At 38.6% G+C, this 19,175-nt stretch overlaps 2 protein-coding genes across 7 annotated transcripts in view; one reads left to right on the top strand and one right to left on the bottom strand.

Moving 5' to 3' along the window:
• Positions 1 to 14,989, top strand: part of MRPL13 (mitochondrial ribosomal protein L13) — a 30,919-nt gene extending 15,930 nt beyond the window's left edge. The window contains exon 7 of the mRNA XM_015617142.3: positions 13,603 to 14,989. Within this exon, the coding sequence (XP_015472628.1) occupies positions 13,603 to 13,627 (25 nt within the window). The 3' untranslated portion in view covers positions 13,628 to 14,989. The remainder of the gene's footprint in view (positions 1 to 13,602) is intronic.
• Positions 14,990 to 17,231: 2,242 nt separating this feature from the next.
• COL14A1 (collagen type XIV alpha 1 chain) overlaps positions 17,232 to 19,175 on the bottom strand; it is a 114,539-nt gene continuing 112,595 nt past the window's right edge. For 2 of the 6 annotated variants that reach the window (XM_015617133.3, XM_015617134.3), the window contains 2 exons: positions 18,064 to 18,156; positions 17,232 to 17,973 (listed from right to left, as the gene is read on the bottom strand). In XM_015617133.3, coding sequence (XP_015472619.1) covers positions 17,834 to 17,973; positions 18,064 to 18,156 — 233 coding nt within the window. In that variant the 3' untranslated portion in view covers positions 17,232 to 17,833. Of the gene's footprint in view, positions 18,717 to 19,175 lie in introns of all 6 variants that reach the window. The other 4 variants (XM_033512428.1, XM_015617132.2, XM_015617130.3 and 1 more) reach the window with 3 other exon arrangements.

The raw sequence follows: 19,175 nt of genomic DNA, 5'->3' as shown, positions 1-19,175 counted from the left end.
ACCGTTGACCAGAATTCTTACAGTACATTACAGTAAAGCTGATAAGCCTGTCCTGTCATATGGTTTGCTACTGTAGTATTCTGTAACTGTGTTCAGTATTAAAACAGTAAAGGTCCTCCACAATAACTAGGCTTGAATGAGGAGCTGGCACTTAGTTTCAGCCAGCTAATTGGGAGTATCTGTATTGTCAAAGGAAATAGTGTCATGCTGACAGAGCTTTTAAAATGTGTTTCTTTGTCCCCACACACTAATATAGTCTTGGTTGAGTTCACCACCTTAGGACTGGGCCATCTTAATTGTGTTGACTCGCAGGTGTGTGTGGCAGAGGACAAATAAACTTGATGCCATCTCATTTAGTTATTGCTGTCAAACTAAGTTTTGTAATATCTTCATGTCAGCATGTTAACCTTGGGGGAAATCTGCAGGTAAGAATACTACTGCAGTTAGAATTCCCCTCCCATAGTTTCTTGGAACCATTCCCTCTGGAGGAATTCAAAGCACAGAGAAAATAAGCATCCCCTTTTTTTATATTTCTCTCCATTGCAGTCTCATTTGGATTGATTGCTGGTAACTGCTCTCTGTATACAATCTTTTTACTCCTTGCCAATTATGGGGGCTGTGGAGTGCAACTGCCTTAGAAATCCTATAGCAGATAGTGATTCTCCTATGGGAGGGCTGGGGAGCTCAAGTGGGTATTATGGTGAGAAAAAACATGGAATAGGTGGGCTTGAGAGGTACAGAATACTGGCTCCAAAATGAATGAGAGAGTGCTAGAGAGAACTGGAGCTAGTGGGCTCTTGGTGGATGGAGTTTGGGAGAATTTTAATGCTCTGAGTATAGAGACTGGGGCAGAAGTTTGCCTTCAGCCAACTACTACATCTAGAGCCATATTTAAAGGCCTAGAGACATTTTAAAGAGACAAAATTCTAACCCTTGCTGTGTTGGACTTTTGTTCCACCTGCTTTTCTGCTCTCAGGAACTGATTTATCTAGCAGAGGGATAAGAATGAAGATGGTTATCTTCATTCTCTCCGCTAACTGCAGGGCTTATTGCTGTTGTAATTTTGGCTTCTTGTCCTGGCCTGCAACCAGACCATTGTTGGTGTCAGATAAGTTTTAATTTAATCTTCAGCTCACTTTTTTAGCAGTTTTGATCTTGGGAAGAGTTTCCAATATGAAGTAATGGGAAAAATAATAATGTGTTTCCTGTCTGAAGGGATAACTGTATTTTGATTCTCTAGCATTCTGATTTCGGGGCGAAGGGGGGAGGAGAGCTTAGTTGGGAAATAAAAAATAAAGAATTGAGAAAATTTGGTGAAATAACTTTCTGTTATCACATATGATGTGATAAGTAAAATAAGTAAGAGGTCTGTAAAAGGGGAATTAAAATGAGCCATTGTGATCACTGTTCTGATTAAAATGCTAGCTGGAGTATATGAGAATAGACAGCTTTTGCACCAAACACATTAAAAGAAAGGGTGTATGAATATGCAAAGATAATAGAATTTGTGTTCTGAGTTTTTTCAATGTGTGAACCCTCTGAAGAAGTAGTGTTTGCATTATTATAATATTCCTGTGAAAGACTGGAGACAGAATGAAAGTATAAATATTTACATATTCTTCTTTTTAGAGGCATATAACACAAATATGCTTTTAAAAAAGAAGTCAAAAAATGGACAGCTTTGTTCAAAAACTCAAAGATAGGTTAAAATATTGTATGAATCTGATAATTTGAGATGTACTGAAAAAACAACTACCTGACATGAAAATTATTTCACAAGAAAAAACATAAAGGGAACATGAGTTGTTTTATAGAAATCCAAATATTGCAGAAATATACATGTATCTCAGTGTACATGTATATTTCTGCAATACATGTACACTGAGATACATGTATTGCAGTATGTATGTACATATACATGTACAGTACATGTACCAAACTGATTTTCTGTTTGGGTTTCTTGTGATTTCATTCTTTTCAGATGCCCAGGGAGGTTTTGAAATTTCCAGCCCTGGAGATGCTCAGAACTCACTGCACAGTTCCTGAGCAAACTGATGTAATGTTGAAGTTAGTTCCTCTTTGAGTGTAGTCCTTCCAGATGCAAGTAATTCTACAGTTCTTTATATATGGGGAAAGTAAACAAACATAGTAAAATAGATTAATATTATAATAAGCTGTGTTTAAAAAACCTAGTGCATAGTTTGGTAATCTTGTTAGTCCTGTTTGGCTTTTCCTTGGACTGCTGTTTGCTACTCTGTACTAGGATCTTAGAAATCTGGGTGAGAACACACAGTGCTGAAATGAGCAGCCTGCTCTTGTCCCGTGTTCTGTTTGGGATGTACAAAGCCTTCTTGTGGACTTGGGTCTGTGAGCTTCTGCAGAGCCCATGCAGTATTAGCAGTCCTTAAAATAAACCAGAAAATGAAGGACACAGAAAAGCTTTAAACTACTTTTTTTCTTCAGATGATTTTAATAATTCTTCCTGCTTTAGCTGATTTTTGTTTTTAATTATTATTTGTCTTCCATGAAGTTTTAGGTCTGGTGACCAACCTGTTTACCAAAGGGTAGATATTTAGAAGGTAATGAAATATCTCTGAGAGTGATTATAAAAGGGAGAAAATAGAGGGAGATAGTGTTAGTGGTTCATCTTCTTTCTACAAAAAAAAATAAAAATAGTTGGTATTAGCCCTTTAAGATACCTGTATGCTTTAAGGGAAAAGATCAAATGAAAAGGTTTGTATTGATTAAAGGTATGTGAGGCTATAAATACAGATAAACACAATGATAAGTAAAAAATTAATCTTTGAGGTTTTTTTTATTAAAACTTATACTCAAGAAATATATGTTACTATAAACTAGATATAAGATAGATAATAGGGAACGAATGTAAATAGCTGAATTTATGAGAAATTACTAATATCAGGAGGAAAATACCCTTTTTCTCTTTAATTGGAAATAATAATGTAAATTTTCTTCCGGAATTTCAAGAACTTGGTCAGATGTGCTAGTGATGTTATTGGACATTTTGACTATATTTTGTGCTAAAATGTCTTGCTCTAGAGGGCTCTTTAAAGGCTGTTTTGCTGGTAGTTGCAGATTGACCCGCCACAGAGAAAGACACAGTATGCATGTGGAACACTAGAACAGATACAGATTTTAAGGAAAGCACAGGTATGGAAACCCAGCAGTGGTTTTCAGAGTAGTGAGCCTTCCAAGCAGCCCTCCTTCCACCATGACAGGACATCCAAAGGGATCTTGCTCCATGAAAGTGAAGAATTAAAAGTCAGAGAAGCTTTCTTCAAGTTTTCTTTCCTTTTATTCCTAATCTGAACCAACTGATTTACCAACTTGTGCAGAGGTTCTTATGTAGATCCTCCATGGAGAAGTCTGAAGTAAGTGGGATGGAAAGCCACATAGATTCAGGAAAGAAAATTATGTCTGTTCCAGACATATTTCAAGGTGAAAAAGATCAAAAACTAGTCCCTTTGACAGAGTTTGATTTTGTACTATGAATGAAACCTTTATTTAAAGTGTGTTTGAAATTTCAGATTGTTTGTCTTTTAAATGAGTTTTAAACAGAAATAATCACAGAATTCACCAGTCACATATGACTAAGCAAACAATTCTGTTCCATAAAAGCAAGGATGCATCAGATTCATGGGCAAATTTTCCTGTTATATACCATTTGAAAGTTGTTTACCTGTCTGGGTCTATATATATGTTTTGGGACAGTTTAAAAGGCAGGAAGTTGTATTTCAAGAAGTATTTAAATAAGAATGTTACCAAATAGATGGAACAGCAGCCCTGTGTTGTTCCAGTGAGATTTATGTATTCCTGGGAGTTTCCCTTAAGAAAGCAGAGAGCCTTAAGCTCCCTTAAGAGAGCTGTCTGGTTGCAGTGTGCTTGGGCTGGTGCTGGTGTGTAACAGGCTGAGTGCCTGGTCCATTGCCAGCCCTCCTAGGAGCTCCCCTCGGGCCAGACAGATGCTTGCTTGTCCTTGGGGGGAAGCAAGTTCTCCTATGCTTTTGAAGTTTTTAAAACTTGATATATTGTAAACTCTGCAATTTGGTTTTCGAAAACCAAACACCTTCTTAATGTTTATATTTCTGGGTAACTTCCCTGATTTCTGCCCCCATCTGTACATCCTGCTTTGAGGCAGGGGGTTGCAGAACCTGGTCTGAAGCCGTGATTTTGTTCCAGCTGAGCAGCATGGGGTAGGCAGGGTCCCAGTAATGACACAGCATGTCATCCCCATGCGATGGCACACAGATTCCTGGAAGTTCAGCAGCAGCACTCTGTGGCTTTGAAAGCAGAAAATCACAATGTTCTCAGACAGAAAAGTTTATAGGTGATGAAACACAAGCATGTTGGATGCCTGTAGACTGCAGATGGCTCTGATAATCCTCTTACATATTCTGTGCCTTATTCCAGTTCCTCCCCAGTTTTGTCTCCTTAAAGCTAGTCTTGCCAGACTCAGGCAGCCAGAAGCCACCTGTGATGTTCCCAGCAAACATATTTTTGTTTGGGCAGTGATAAACAGAAAAGCTTTTGGGTTAAGAAATCCTCTCAGTCACCGCTTCCTTTTCTGTTTGTTTTTTTAGAAGAACTACAGCAGAATTTATCTTGCACAATTCTACAATTTCTAGTGCAAATTTCTATTTTTAGTTACACAAATTAATTCTGGAATGTAGTAACCAAACAGAAGAAGATGCCAGAGATATCCTGGTTATGTGGCTGAAATGATGCTATAAACAGTACTTTTATATATTTAAGATGCTAACAGGATTTATTAGGTTTTTTGTCTGTTAATTTCTCCAGATAACTTCATGAGGAGCCAACACCAAAAGACACTTCACATTATATGGCATAGAAAAATTACATTTGGAGTATTTCCAGTGATGTGTTGTGTTACAAATTATAACCTGCAGTTTTTTCTAAGTTTATAAAATGCTGGGGTTTTTTCCCTACAATAAAATATGAGGTAAAACGAAGGAAAAATTTTTGGAGTGGTCACTCTAGTTACCTTGAGAAGAGCAGAGGGAAACCATAAAGCCATCTCTGAAGATGGTGAGGTCTTGAACTATTTTTATAAGGACCATCTCAGGTTTATTCATTAGCCTTTAAAAATCTGATACCAAATTAAATTTCTCCAGTCTTTTTCTTAGTTCCTGTTCAGTTGTCAAGTGTGTCTACAGCTTCTTGGGATTTGTATTGTGTTTTCTATTACGTCTCACTTGGTAATATTTGTTTTTTGTCTTGGGCTAAGTACTGCCTCTCCAACTTGAGTGCTCATCTTCTCTCGCAAAGCAGGGCTAGCATGTAGCAGTGTTGAGAGAAGACTTGGCCAGCACAAACTTCTGTAAAAGACAGAAGCCAGTCTTACTTTTCCCTAAAAACAAACTCTATATACCAGGAAAAAGCTATCCTGCCAATACAGCCCAGTTCTGTTCCAATGTACTCTTTGAGGAATCCCTCTGGCAGCTCATTTTCTGTGGCCTTTTTGCCTCTTGGTAGGAATTACATGAACTAACTGTAGATCATTAATCCATTAATCCCCAATCAAATCTAGGAACTATCACTGCTAACTTTTTTTTTTTTTTTAATAGTAAGGGCATAAAATGTCTCAGGATTTTGTGTAGCATTTCATTTAACAGGATATTTGGAGGTAACTAAGTCTCACATTTCAGACTACCAGAGCTGGATCTAAATTCCTGTGGACAAAAAGCCACACATATACTTAAGAAGAAAATTGCTCTCCTCTACATTAGGTTTTAGCTGCAGGCAGCAACTGGACACTAATCAAGAAGGGTCAGTAATTCAATCATCTTAAAAATCCAACACATTCATATTCAGATTGTTTAGCCTGTTGAATTCGATTACTGGCTTTTCTCTGGCATGCTTAAAACAGATCAGTGCTACTGATTCTCATACCCTTTATCTGGGGGCAGCTTAGGTTGTTTCTAAAACAAGAGTTGAAGGTAAGAGATTATAAATGGGTAACTGGGCCCTTCTACTTAAACTTTCTGAAGAGGCTCCCAAAAAGAAAGTTCCAAAGCTACTTTCCCTTAAAACCTGTTTATCTCATATGTGAGAATGGAAATTGGACAAGGAATAGGAGAATGGTTGTATATGATACTGTTGAACTAGTTGCCCAGATGAAATTAGAGTTAGATTAATTTTTAATCACTCTTTTATAAATGTCTAGATTTCCCTTTTTCACTTCTGTGGCTGACAGTAAGTCTGGAAAGTATTTCACTATTCCTTCAATTAGTTCTCTGTTTATTTGAAGAATAACGTAATTCTTTGTCCAAAGCCAAGTGTACAGTGCTGCTCTGTATACAGTCCTACAGTCTTTAGCAAAAAATATCACTAAAAGAGAAACCTTCCATTTTTAAAAAGCATCATCTTAACAAGATGAAAGTTACATGTCTTTTTCCAGTGATTTAACGTAAATATTTTTCCAGACAGAATTCATATAAGTAAGGTCAAAAACAGGGAATTACAGTAAGTTTGGAAAAGCTAAGATCAATTTTACTTAGTTTGTTTTTACGGAAAATAAGGTTGTAACCACTTAAAATTTTAATAAGCCATTCTTCATTTCACTAAGAGTACCTAAATGGATATTGGATAACATGATTTAAGGACACTTTTAAAAAATTACAAGTGCTAGTTTTAGGTAGAAAAAAAGCAAACAAGTTGCAGCTGAGAATGACAAAATACATGTCTTAAGTTTTGTTTCTGCAGAAGATGATTAGTCATTACAGCTGTACTGTCATAGCAGTATCACCTTTTCTTAATCTTGTTACAAAATGCAGCTTCTGTTACTGCAGTTTGTTCTCCAAGCAGAGTAAGTTATACTTGCAGATGTGCTTTTTAGGCAAGACAACAGTCTGCACGAGAACAACACTAGCATGGAAACAGTTCTTGTGCCCCAAGCAGAGGAATTGAGGGTTTAGAAGAGGCCACAGTGTGAATTGGAAATTGGATGACAGTAGAAATAAAATTAGCTATTTCACTGATTATCTTACCAGGGGCACAGAGGTACACCTTGAGTAGAGGAATGATTCTTCTCACCCCAGCACCAAACTGTTGATGTTTGTGTGTAATCACATAATTTTGTTTTACAGGGAATGATAGTAATATCTGATCCTTGGGTTTTGATTTACTAGTGTGATTAGTGAAAAAGATGAAATGTGTTCAGAAATCCCCTTTATCTATAGTCCCCTTACCTAATAGCTATTGACTTTGGCATAACTTGCAAAATGTTCCTGAAAAATACATACATTCCACTTGTTTTAGAATTTACAGTAAATTTTGCTCTGTATTGAAGTTTTTCTATAAAAACAAATATTAAATACTCAAAATTTCATCATTTATTCATAAAATAACCTTAAAATGTGTGCCAGATAGACAACAAATTTCACATTGTGTGTATTGTGTGCTAATTTTATACAAAACCAAATTTTTTGGAACCTTTTGTTATAAGAAAAGGCTAAAAGCCACCTATTGCCCTTAATAAGCAGATATGAAACATGAGCCATAGAACCATTCTGTGTAAGCAGACAAGTGTCATCAGTTAGCAATAATTCCACATTCCTGTGATGGTGATTTCCAGAATTATGGAGAAGAGCGTCACAGTAATACAGATGGAGTGTTGCTGTCAGCACAGAGTAGTGGGATCAAAGAGTGGTTGAGGGCTAGTAACTGAGTGGCACGATCAGTCCACTAAATCTTTTCACTAATAGGTCTTCCCCAGTCTGTCAAAACAGTGTTGTTTATAAACTCCCTTAAATGAGACCTTTATGAGCTAATGGATATCACTTAAGTGCTTTAAAAATTAGGGGTAGGTTAGAAGTACTTTAATACTGATTCTTTGTGTGTTCTAGTTTTTCATCCAAGTTTGGAGAGATTGTTGTTTCTTAAAATTCTTGAAACTTGTGTAGGAAAGTCAGGGGTAGTTTCTGTAAAACTACACAGTCATGCTGAAGACTCTTTCAGCCTTTTGGGGAACACTACACTGTTCCAGAAACAGGATGGGGGGAAGGGGGGAGAAAAGGCTACTGAATAAAAAGCTGACATAGCAGCCACAGACCTAAAACCCTCTGGGATGAGTTACTCATAAAACATTTTGATAACTGCGAGTTAAGACTGATACTTTTTTGGTTTTACTTTTGATAAATAATCTATGCAAATGAGAATCCTACCAGACATTCTATTTTCCAGGTAATAGAAACTGAATGGAAGAGATGGATGTGCCTTTCTTACAGGATGGTTATTAAGTTTAAGGGGGTTTTCATGCATTTGGAGTGCTTTCTCACATTCATGGAAGCAGTAAAATCTTAATAGAATTCTAAGCCTATACTCTTCAAATGTTGCTCTTGTATCTCAGTCACCATATTAGCCTGTGACATTAGCTAGCCTTAAGGCACTGACCTTTTGCAGAGCTGATGCAAAAGTAAATCCTTTCTGAACACTCCTTGTTACTGCTGCTGAAATTCCAGGGAGCTCCAGCTCTCCGGGTCATGTGCTCCAGTGGTGAGATGATTGCCCACAGGTGAAGAGAAAATTGCAATTTGAGACAGTGCTTCCTTCCATCCTGAGTCAAGAGCAGGTATTGACAGGTCACTTCTCATGCAGCACTGTCTTACTCTTCAGCATCGGCAGAGGCAGGTTTGAAACCATTAGCAGTCATTAACACAAGCTTGCAAACACACAAATGACTTAACAATTCCACGAGGTTTTACTTCTTTTGAAAAGTCTTAGACAATGCAATGTACCAGCAAAGCAGTGTGAGTAGGGGTTGTTTGTGGAGAGATGGCTATCCAGGTTTTTTGAGCTTGAAAGAAGAAAAGATCATGTTATCAAATGTTGTTTATCAGCAGCAGGCAGTAGAAGAAACCAGGGAGGAGTGTCACTTCTTTTGGAAGGACAATGTTGACCACAAATTACATTGTTTTAGCTAATCCCAGTGCATTTAAAAGTTCTAAGAAACAAAGTCATTTGGATTAAAATATGCAGTTTTGAAGAAGTATTCTGAGTCATTAAAAATGAAGAGAAAATATTTTTTAAAATATGGTCTGGGTTGTAAAATAACTGCTGTACATATAGAATAGACAGTGTCGTATATTACTCTGCAGCCTTACCTTTATTTTTTCTTTGAGATTAGTAATGCTAACCTGTCTGCTGTAAGATGCTACAAGATTTTAGCTTGATTGCCTAGAAATAAGGTGATGAAGTTGTCCTGTATATTTTTGAAATAGAGTTAGTTGCAGTATAACACAAACTAGTGATTACTTAGATTTGGCCTTCATAGAGTAACACTCACGTCCCCCCCCTTATTTTATTTTTACTGAGGCTGTTTTATCCCCACAAAACATTGCTAGGCAAAGGGAAACATTCTTGCTGGAATGTGCTGACAAGAATTTAATAAAGATGGAGCTGTTCAGCAAGTCTCTTCAGAGTTGATTGAAATAAATATTCACTCCAGGAGTTGAGAGTTGAACACATTTAACTATTGCAGAGGGTCTCTGTCCTGTCCTTCCTCACAGGAAAAATACCCTTGGAAGAGGATATTTCACATCACACTGAAAAAGAATATTGAATATTCTGTGAAGTGGGGGGTCCCATCATAGTTGCAAATATGTAAGTAGGTCCTTTTGTGCTGTTAGTTTCTGTTTGCCATCTGAGATGTTCAGAGGCAGAGGTCATAGCTTTGTGAGCATTTTTTCTGGCAATAAGGCTCAGTTTTAAGAATCATCCATCACTTCCTGCCTCTCCATTCTGCTTATGTGGCAACAGAATGGAGAATTAGAGAACTGACCTAGATTAAAGACAACCTTGTTTTATGCAGCTGCATAAAGGGGTGTATGCTGGAGTTGGAGTTGCTAAGGAAGCACATGTATGTTCACCAAATTTCAGTATTAATTAATGATACAGATGCCAGCTCTACACTTTGCAGCACTTTTCAGACATAATTGTAACTCTGAAATCTGCAGACACTGAAGAGAGAATTTACAATGGCAAGCTTTAGCCCAAGGACATAAGCCTCTACAAGTCATCTCTAAAGTCCATGATGAAAGGCAGGACTTCCCCATGTTCTAGGGTTTAGTTTCACCCCAACCTTATTTCATGAAGTGGGGTACAGAGCAAAGAAGTTATTGTTCTCCTGTAAAGAGGATAACTCTCACAGTCCATTGGGTTTTTTTCAGCACTGTAGAGTGTAGGGCTGGCATCTGTATCAAAAACCAGCATTTTTGTGAAATACATTAATTCTGAAGAGTTTTGGAAAGCTCTCTACCAGTTACAGTGGGGATCACTAAGACCCTTTTGTTTTCCATCACAAAAGCTGATCACAGGAGCTGGAAATACGTGCAGGTTTATCTGTTTTGGAAGTTCCATTGCCTGTGGATTGTCGGCAGTTTACATCAGCTGTGTTTCTCTTCTGATAACTGTGAATATGGATAAAAATTATGAGAATTTACAGAATCACAGAATTGTGAGGGTTTGGAAGGGATCTATGGAGATCATCCAGTTCAGCCAAGTCCTGCCAAGGCAGGGTTTCCTAGAGCAGGTTATACAGGAATGCATCAAGGTGGGTTTTGTGTGTCTTCAGAGAGGGAGAGTCCAATACCTCACTTGGAAACTTCAGGAGATTTAAAAGCTGTAATCTGAATTTAGGACCAGCTCTTCAGTGCCTTTTACTCAGTGATAAAGTATTTGTTATTGAGAAGCACTCAGAGGCCTCCTGTAATGAATGGGTTGCTGATTTGCTGAGTATTTTGCCTAGAACTCACAGAACCATCTTAACACTTTTTACATGGAGTATAAAAATGTTAGTAAAACAAATATTATTTTCATATTTAGGTGATAGATGCTGCACAAACTAGTGTCGCTTATTTTCAGTGAACCCATAATAGTTTGCATTTCAGCACAGACTGCAGATACATCGGTTCCCACATTCACACATTTCCCCTTGTCTTGGAGTCTGTTGTCAGTATACAGCAAAGCTTTTTTTTCCTCAAGAAAAAAAAGAAATAACATTAAAAATAAAAAGGAGAAGCAGCTATGTGAAGTCTTGCCTTTGGGTGAATTTCTGAACTGTCTCTTGTAGGAGGTAGCATTTCCTTTGTTCCAAGTGCATAAACTCAGGCCTTTGCTGAGGAACAGCAAAAGCGCTGCCATCAAGGAGGAAGACTCCCACGTGGATTTATGTCACTTATCAATGAGCAGTTACCCATTGATGCTCACAAATAGTTCATAATTCTCTCTGAGTAGACAATGTTTTTGTGGGTTCATATTCTTCATCTGACAAAATGCCTACAACACTTCTGCCAAAGGCAGTGTTTTTCAAGGCTTAGCTTTCCTGGTGCCAAGGACTCTTCAAAAGCAGCCCAAAAGCCAAGTACTAGTGGGCATAAAAAGCCTACTGTGGCAATAGAAAAGGCTTTAAAAACTTTTGTATTTGTTCACACAAGTGTTTTAGTGTGGAAAATCCTGTCTTTAAGCTTCATTAACTTCATAAGACTACAAAGAGTCCAGTGTTTTATGCATTTAAATTTTAAGACAATGAGCATTAAAGTTGAAATGCAGATTACAAGCAAGCAAGAAAAAAAAAAGGATTTTCACCCCAGAACAAAGTGCTGTGAGACCGTAGCTCTGCAGCACTCCAGCATAACGCTAGATTGAAGTTTTAAGTGAGCCCTTCATAGAAAAATGCAAAATCCTTTGAGCACTGCACAAGAGGAGTGATTGGCCTATAAAAAGAAAGAATAATAACCATAAGCTGCAAGACAAGGACATCTTTGGCATGCTGCATTGCCTAAAGTCTTCCAGCACTGTCCACCTGTCTAGGATGGATGTAGTGATAAACCTTCTAAGTCACTGCTGAGAATTTTTCAAAATCCCATACTCTTGCTACTCCACAGACAGTTTGATATAATGAAATACCTGCTATTCTGGCATGCAGGGTGAGATCTGAGTTAACAAAATGTGGAATGGCAGAGAGGCTGGAACCAGAGGATGTTTAAGGTCCTTTCTGACTCAAATCATTCTGTGATTCTATGAATATTTCCAAGTACTGAAGTCTGGAATTCTAGAAAATGTGACTTGACTTCCCAGCACACAGCAGCCATCAAACATTGAGTATATTCAAGTTCAACATTAAATAAGTATGTAGACAGCATATATGGTGCTTGCAGCAGTTCTGTCATGCACAAAATATGTATGTCCAAATGTTAATACAGAATATGCTATATAAATGGGAAACAAAGCAGCTTTGTGATTCATCACAGTATGAACATTAGTTCTTCTTTATAGTTGTTCTGTAAAATTCACACAATTTCATATGCTATTCTTGAAATAACACAAACTGAATTCCAGAGTTGCTTTCATGTGAGAACCTATGTGCTCATACAAGAGTTGGATGAATGACTTCACTTTGCAGTGCTATTGCTTGGCAAATTCTAGAACTGCAACACAGGACTAAGCAAGTGTTGGATTTCTGCATCTCTTCAGCCATTTAAACTCTCAGTCTTTAAAGTAAGCTGTCTGCTTTCATTGCTGTCTGCTTTTCATTTCCACTGTGGAGCTGAATTACAGATAAAATCTACCACCTTTGGAAATTTAACTTGGTTAGTGTAGTGGTTTGCAGGTTTTACTGTATGCCAGAATTTTTCATTCAACTTCACAACAAATCTGACCCTGTATTCCTTTAGCTGTCTCTAAAACTTAATTGTTTTAACTCTTGTTGCATCCTGGTCAGTTCCCCACCCTGCTTTGATGACAGATGAGAGCAGCAGTGGGCAGCATTGTGTTCCTGCAGGCTGCAGGTCTGTGTGGGATGGGGGCTGCGAGGAGTGGCTGTTCTGTCCTGGCCACCTCAGAGACTGCTGGCCTGCTCTGGGGGTTTGGGGAGTGACTGGGCAGAGTCCAGGATGTGCAGCTTCTCTGCAGGACATGTTGGAGATGTAGACATGCATCTAGTCTGCAGACTTGGCATTCTAAAGGCCATGAGCTGGTCTGAGTTGTGTCGTTTCAGGGAGAATGTGGTTCCTGCAGGCAGTGCATGTGTGGCAGGCAGGGCGAGAGATGTGCCTGAATAGGAAAGGATTGAAAACAGCAGTCTGCTTCTGTGTGAATGTTGTCCACATTTGTCATGCAAGCAAATGGTATTGCAGAACTTTTAATTAAGATTCAAATTAATTTTTTTTAAATCATCAGTTTTAACTGTTTCAGTAGTCATGGTGGACTATGCTGTTAAGTAAAACTTAACACCTTATGCATTAATTATTCAGTTTTTAAAAGTGGAGACAAATCAGTACCTGTGTTAAGGCCCTGTGAGACTGCATTCAATTCAAGATTATTTTGTTTCACTTAGGAAAGTAGGAGTGACCAATTAGTCTTGATGTCTGTAAATTCATAGATGTCTTAGTAAATTTCTTCAATTTGTTCTGTCTTGTTTGTGTAATCCAGAAAATACTCTTCTTTGTCAAAAAAACTTCACCAGAGTAAGAAAATAAAACGAGGATGCTACTGCAGCCTTAAAGCAAAGCCACTGTAGTGCACACACATTTCTTAAAACACCTTTTTTTTTTCCACCCACAGACCTAAAGATTTTCGAAGGAAGTAATAACAAGAAAAGAAGACGTCATCAGGAGTGTCTCTCTTCCTTCAAAGAAAGTTCTTCTAATATGGAAACATTTGTGCAGCTCAGTCAACCCTTGTATACTGAATGTTTCTGACAGCTGTTAGCAAACGTGACTTGGCAAGATTATAAAAATTAACGTATTTGAAACAGCTAAGAATAGGCATTATCTTGTTAATACCATCTGTACTCTGCATTGTATGATCTGGTATTTGTTAATGATATTTGATTTGATACTGTTATTAAAGAATTAATATCTTTGTAATGAGTATTTGCATCTTATAGAAACAATACATTGACTACTGCTATGAAGTAGCTGACTCTAAAAGTTGCGAAACTTGAATCCCGTGCAGGAGGAGCAGAGAATAATTATGGTCATCAGCCATAATATTTTATCCTTGAGCTTTGGGAATCTTCTGATACATTTTGCTCTAAGGACCAAAATGACAACTACTATTTTTTTAATAATCTTACTTTTTCAGACTACTGTTCATCTCCATCTAAATCTAAATCTTAGGTGTGCTGAATGACAACAGTAAGGGTGACTCTACTTTCTAGCTGCTGAATGTCATTAAATGTGTTCCTAATGGTATTCTGCTCATGATGTTGAGGTGTTACATGATTGTCATTAGGAGTCTCGATATCCCTGTGGTTCTGTCTGCCTTGGAAAGTAGCCAGGCAGAGCATTGCTCCAGCTGGGCCTGGCTTTCCAAGATGGCACACTCTGCACTCCAGTGTTGGTAACTCTGCTTGTTACCAACCAGAACACCCATTTGGGGCTGTGCAGAGCATTTTCTGAAGTGACTCTTCCTCATGAGGAGGAGGTCTGCTGACAACCCAGTGTAGAACAGATTTCATTAAAGAGCTTGTTGAAATAACAGGTAGTAAAGGCAGATCACAGAGATACTTTACCTTTTTTTACCCCTTCAGCCTCAATTGGATTTTCATTCAAGTCACAGGAATATGCCTTACTTACTTTAAGTAACATATTACAGAACAAAGCAGCAACATTTTTATTATGAAAACCAAATAAGGAAACCAAACTTAAGTGTTGAATGATGCAAAAAAAGTCTAAAAATTTACTTCACTTTTGCAAGTTACTTCCCTGAAATTCCTTTCTGCTTTCCTGCTCCGAAAACCCTCAAGCCAAAGCTGTTCTGTAGATAAGTAAAGCACCTGTTTTCTGTGTTGTAGGAAATGCTGGTACATTATTTGCCAAATTTTACCATGTTTGGTAAGGAGAATTTGAGTGTTCTACATTTGTTTCGTACAAGCATCATACAGGAAGAAAACCAGATGTTTATTTATAACCATATTTCATTATGTGAAATAAAGAAATTAACTGGGCCTTTTGACATTCAGATGGGCTTATCCCAGGAAAAGTTCCTACCTAGTGAATGTGCAGCCTTCACATCCAAGTCAGTTACTGCACGGCATTAACTAGTGAAAGTATTTTTAAAAGCCCTAGGTTGCAGTAAATGCTCTTATCTTTGTAAGGACACAGTACACAGCTTATTGGTAAGATCTTTGTGTCATCAGCTGTTCATTATGTGCTGAATACGTCAGTCAGCAGCTTCAGTTTCTTGGGTGGTCTGAAAAAAACACACGACACTCTTGATTATTCAGAGACTGGATTTCAGAGAAAATCTTGACTGACTGTGTTTTACTTCTTTTGACAAACATACAATTCCTGAATAGTATACAACTGGGTAGAGCCCACTAGTTAGTTACTCTTTATTACCAAGGTATGTCCAACAAGTCACTAAATGACCAATAATACCAGAAGCATTCTGGTCACCATGGTGCCAGTAAATTACACAGAAAATAGAAAGTTAAAACAAATTGACTACTGCAGCTGAAGCTTGTTCTTTAGTATATAAATTGTTACAAAATTAGAATGAGTTTGGCCACTTTATTATGCCAAGTCATTTGTTTGACTCACTCCATGTGCATCCCTGTGGTGTGGGGAGGAGGTGGCGGTGGCAGCTGCTTGTGCGGGTGTCCCACACTGGGGACCCCTCAGGCCCGGAGCACCCGAATTCCCTGGGAGCAGAGGGGAGCTGTGCTGCTTCCAGCTGCTCCCCCAGCCCAGGAGACTGCTGTGGGAGCTGTTGGGTTGGCATAGCACAGCTGACATCCACTGCACACCACAAGCACCCTCAGGGATTTGCTCAGGCTGTTACCATCAGGCTGTGACATGGAGTGAATAACACCAAGTGCCTTATTTTGATCAGTTGGAATATGGTGTGTCCCTACATCCCTGGTGCTGCCCTGTCACTCTCTGTGGCCCCACAAGAACTTGAGATTTGGATATAATGTTGCAGGACAGCGAGTCAGGACTATATATATCTATATATATATATATATATATTGCACTGTTAGCAAGAGACAAAGTCCTTCAGAGACAACAAAGGCATGGATTGAAAGATGATTTTTTCCATCAGTGACCTCAGTCATATCCACAGGACCTGAAGGTAAGCATATCTCAGGCAGAACTCTGAGCTGTGTCAGTACAACATGGATGGAAGTGGGCTAACCAGGGAGTTTGCAGTTGGGGTAAATTAACGAGGGTGTTCACAGCCAGTGCCATCAGGGAAATTAACACTGTGACCCCAGGCATTACTGTATTTAGGTTTAATAACCTCTGAGTATCAGTTGCATGTGCCAGGCTGTGGGGCCTTAGTGTTCTGTCAAGTGGGGTTAAGCTGCTAAAAAATAAAGTCCATAAACTACATTATGCTTTTCTACCTTCTATTTTAAATGGAAGTGCAGGTAACAAAATGACTTTCCACTCACATTCCATCAACTTTTATTGCCTTTCCCCAAGAAAATGGTTGGAGTCAGAGATGAAAGAAGTAATGGGAAAACAGAAAGAAGGAAGATATCCAGCCCCCAGCCAGAGCATGGTAGTCACATGTGCAAATCGTGTGTCCTACTAAAGAGGCTGAATTCTAGGTGAGATAATTGAAGATTACACAGCAAAGGTACCCATTCATCTTCCTGATGAGCTAAGGGAGCTGCTGGCAGTGGCCAGAGGCCAAACCTGACAGGCTTTTCTTTACTTTAGAATATGGCTAGACTCCCCCACCCAGTCAGGGATGAGCAAGAAGATGGTCCTGGGATGTACAGGGCAACCTCTCCATGTCTGTATAGGGCTGAAGAAAAAGTGTTCCAAACCTACGCTTTCAACTTAAATGGCCGTTTTTGAGCTAAATCTTGCTCAGTTTCCAGTGCTCTTATTGAGTCTATCACTTACCTTGTTTGTAGATGATGAATTGCCCTGTGCTCAAGTGTTTTTGCCTTCCTCTCCTTGTTAGCCAGACTACACCTGTCAGTCTTTTGACTTGGGCACGTCACATGTGGAATTTCGCATCCACAGTTGGTACAACTACCTCAGCTCATAGTTACTCTCTGCATTTGTCCATATATAATTTAAAAAATAAGGCTAAATAATGTTTATACTACAATCTTTAAAATAAAACCATTGCCCCAAAGTGTTGAAAACAGGAAATGTGTTTCCTTCTCATTATATCCTGACCCCTGAAGATCTAATGCAATTGTTTTCAGTTAAAAATCAAATAAATACAGGTTTACCATACAAAAGCTTGCCACTTTTATTTGTATACAAAACAGAAATGAAAGAGGTTCACAATAAATTATCAGTGTGCTCCCACGGAACATTCTTGTGTATTTATTTTAGGTGAGTTAAGAAAACAATGGTCTGTTAATGTAAAAAATCTCTGCAAAAGAATAATAAGCCAGGTGCAAGGACACCTGATGCATTGTTCTCCAGTGGATTTAGTCAGGTTACTCTGCTAGTAAAGCAATTCATCCAAAACAAACAGAAAATAATCAACTGGGAAAAAATGGATTACCAAACATTAACTTCTGTGACTGGTTCTACATACACCCCCTAGCCAGATGCATTTTTTCAGATACACTTTGAAGAGTGAACGGAACAGTACTCCAGAGAAAGATCTACAAGTGACCTTTCATCATCAGCTAGCACCAACCCACTAACATACTAAACTTCTGGCATGCAAGATTATTACCACTATTTGTTGTGTCAACTGGCCACGTACACTTTTTTCTCCTTTAACATAAGAACCTGTAAACATCAGTGACAGGTGAGGCACCAGGACAAAAGGCCAAACACAGGTGTTTGTAAAATGTTTCCCTTTTTTAAACAGTTCATTGAGAGGGGCTTTTTCTGTTCGCCTTTGTGCGTACCGGGGTCTTGGCGCTCCTTTTGGCTATCCTCCTTGCGAAGCGACTGATTCCCGGGGATCTCAGCTCAACGGCCTCCATCTCTTCTTGAACAGGAGTAAACTCTGGTTGAGCAAGATGAGGTGATGGATAGGACTGGGAGTATGGGGATGGTAAGGGGTAGGACCCGTGAACTACGTACGGCTGTTGCTCACCATCATAAAGGTCCTCAGGGTCATAGATTTGGTAGGAGTTATGTGGCAACTGCACTACTGGGATGTCTTGATCAGTTGGCTCACCGTATCCACCTTAACCCACCACCACCAAGAGTATTCATACGGTTAACACAGGAGAAGGGGAGTAGAAAATTAAAGCATTCATTAGGAAATTGACATTTTATATATAGATATATTTCTGTATCGTGTGTGAGTATATATATAATCTTTAAATACACATCTTTTATTCACATAAAGGAACAATGAAAACATTTAACAAAATTAATAAGCTGGAGCAATTGGAAACCCACAACAGACAGCCAAGTTAGTTGGAAACCACCACCACAATTTGTCAAATGTCCGGTTGTAATACTGTGCTCATTATACACTGCACGCTCTGCCTGCTATAGCTTATTCCAATTATGGGCTAGAATACATGATTAGCAGGCAAAAATGGGTCAGGCAATAATTTTTAGCAGTGCCAGGAAGCCAAGTGCATGTACAGCAGCTGTAAGTTCATTAGTGGTAGTCATTAATTGTTGCTGGAAAGCACAGAGCAGTTCAGCATCCATCTCTGACCTTCAGCGCAATGAGACCTGAACCAGAATGAGCCTTTCACCTTCTGGATTGGTAGCCATTGTAAGGGATTGGGCCTTAAAACAGGAAATGAACAACAGGGAGGGGAAGTGAGGAGAAAAGGATAGGAAGAGACGACAACAAAAACATTCAGGTAAGTAAAACATACAAATCAGCTCAGGGCAGATTAAACTGTAAACATCAAACAAATATGCCTTACGCGTAACATTTTTAGTTTAGTGCTTTACTAATAAATTTTGATTTTAGGTTGGGTGATATAATTTTTGGTAATTGTGTTAACTTCTTCCCACAGCCTCTCCGTGCTGTAATGATATGGGAAAGTAGGATACAGAGAAGATACAGAAAGAATCGTTTTCTCCAGATGGCTTCACTGGTTAATGATGGACACGTGCATCCCTGTGCCAGGTTACACTACTACAGGTTTAGTAAGGGTCATGCTCTCATGCCACTCAGAGGCACATGGAAGGGGAGGTTGAGCAACACGTTTGAAAAACTATAAGAGTAAAAACTCTGCT

This window comes from Parus major, chromosome 2 (genome assembly GCF_001522545.3).
Source record: "Parus major isolate Abel chromosome 2, Parus_major1.1, whole genome shotgun sequence".
NCBI classification, from domain to species: Eukaryota; Metazoa; Chordata; class Aves; order Passeriformes; family Paridae; genus Parus; species Parus major.
Note: the sequence above shows the minus strand (reverse complement) of the source record. Positions and strands in the feature narration are given on the sequence as shown.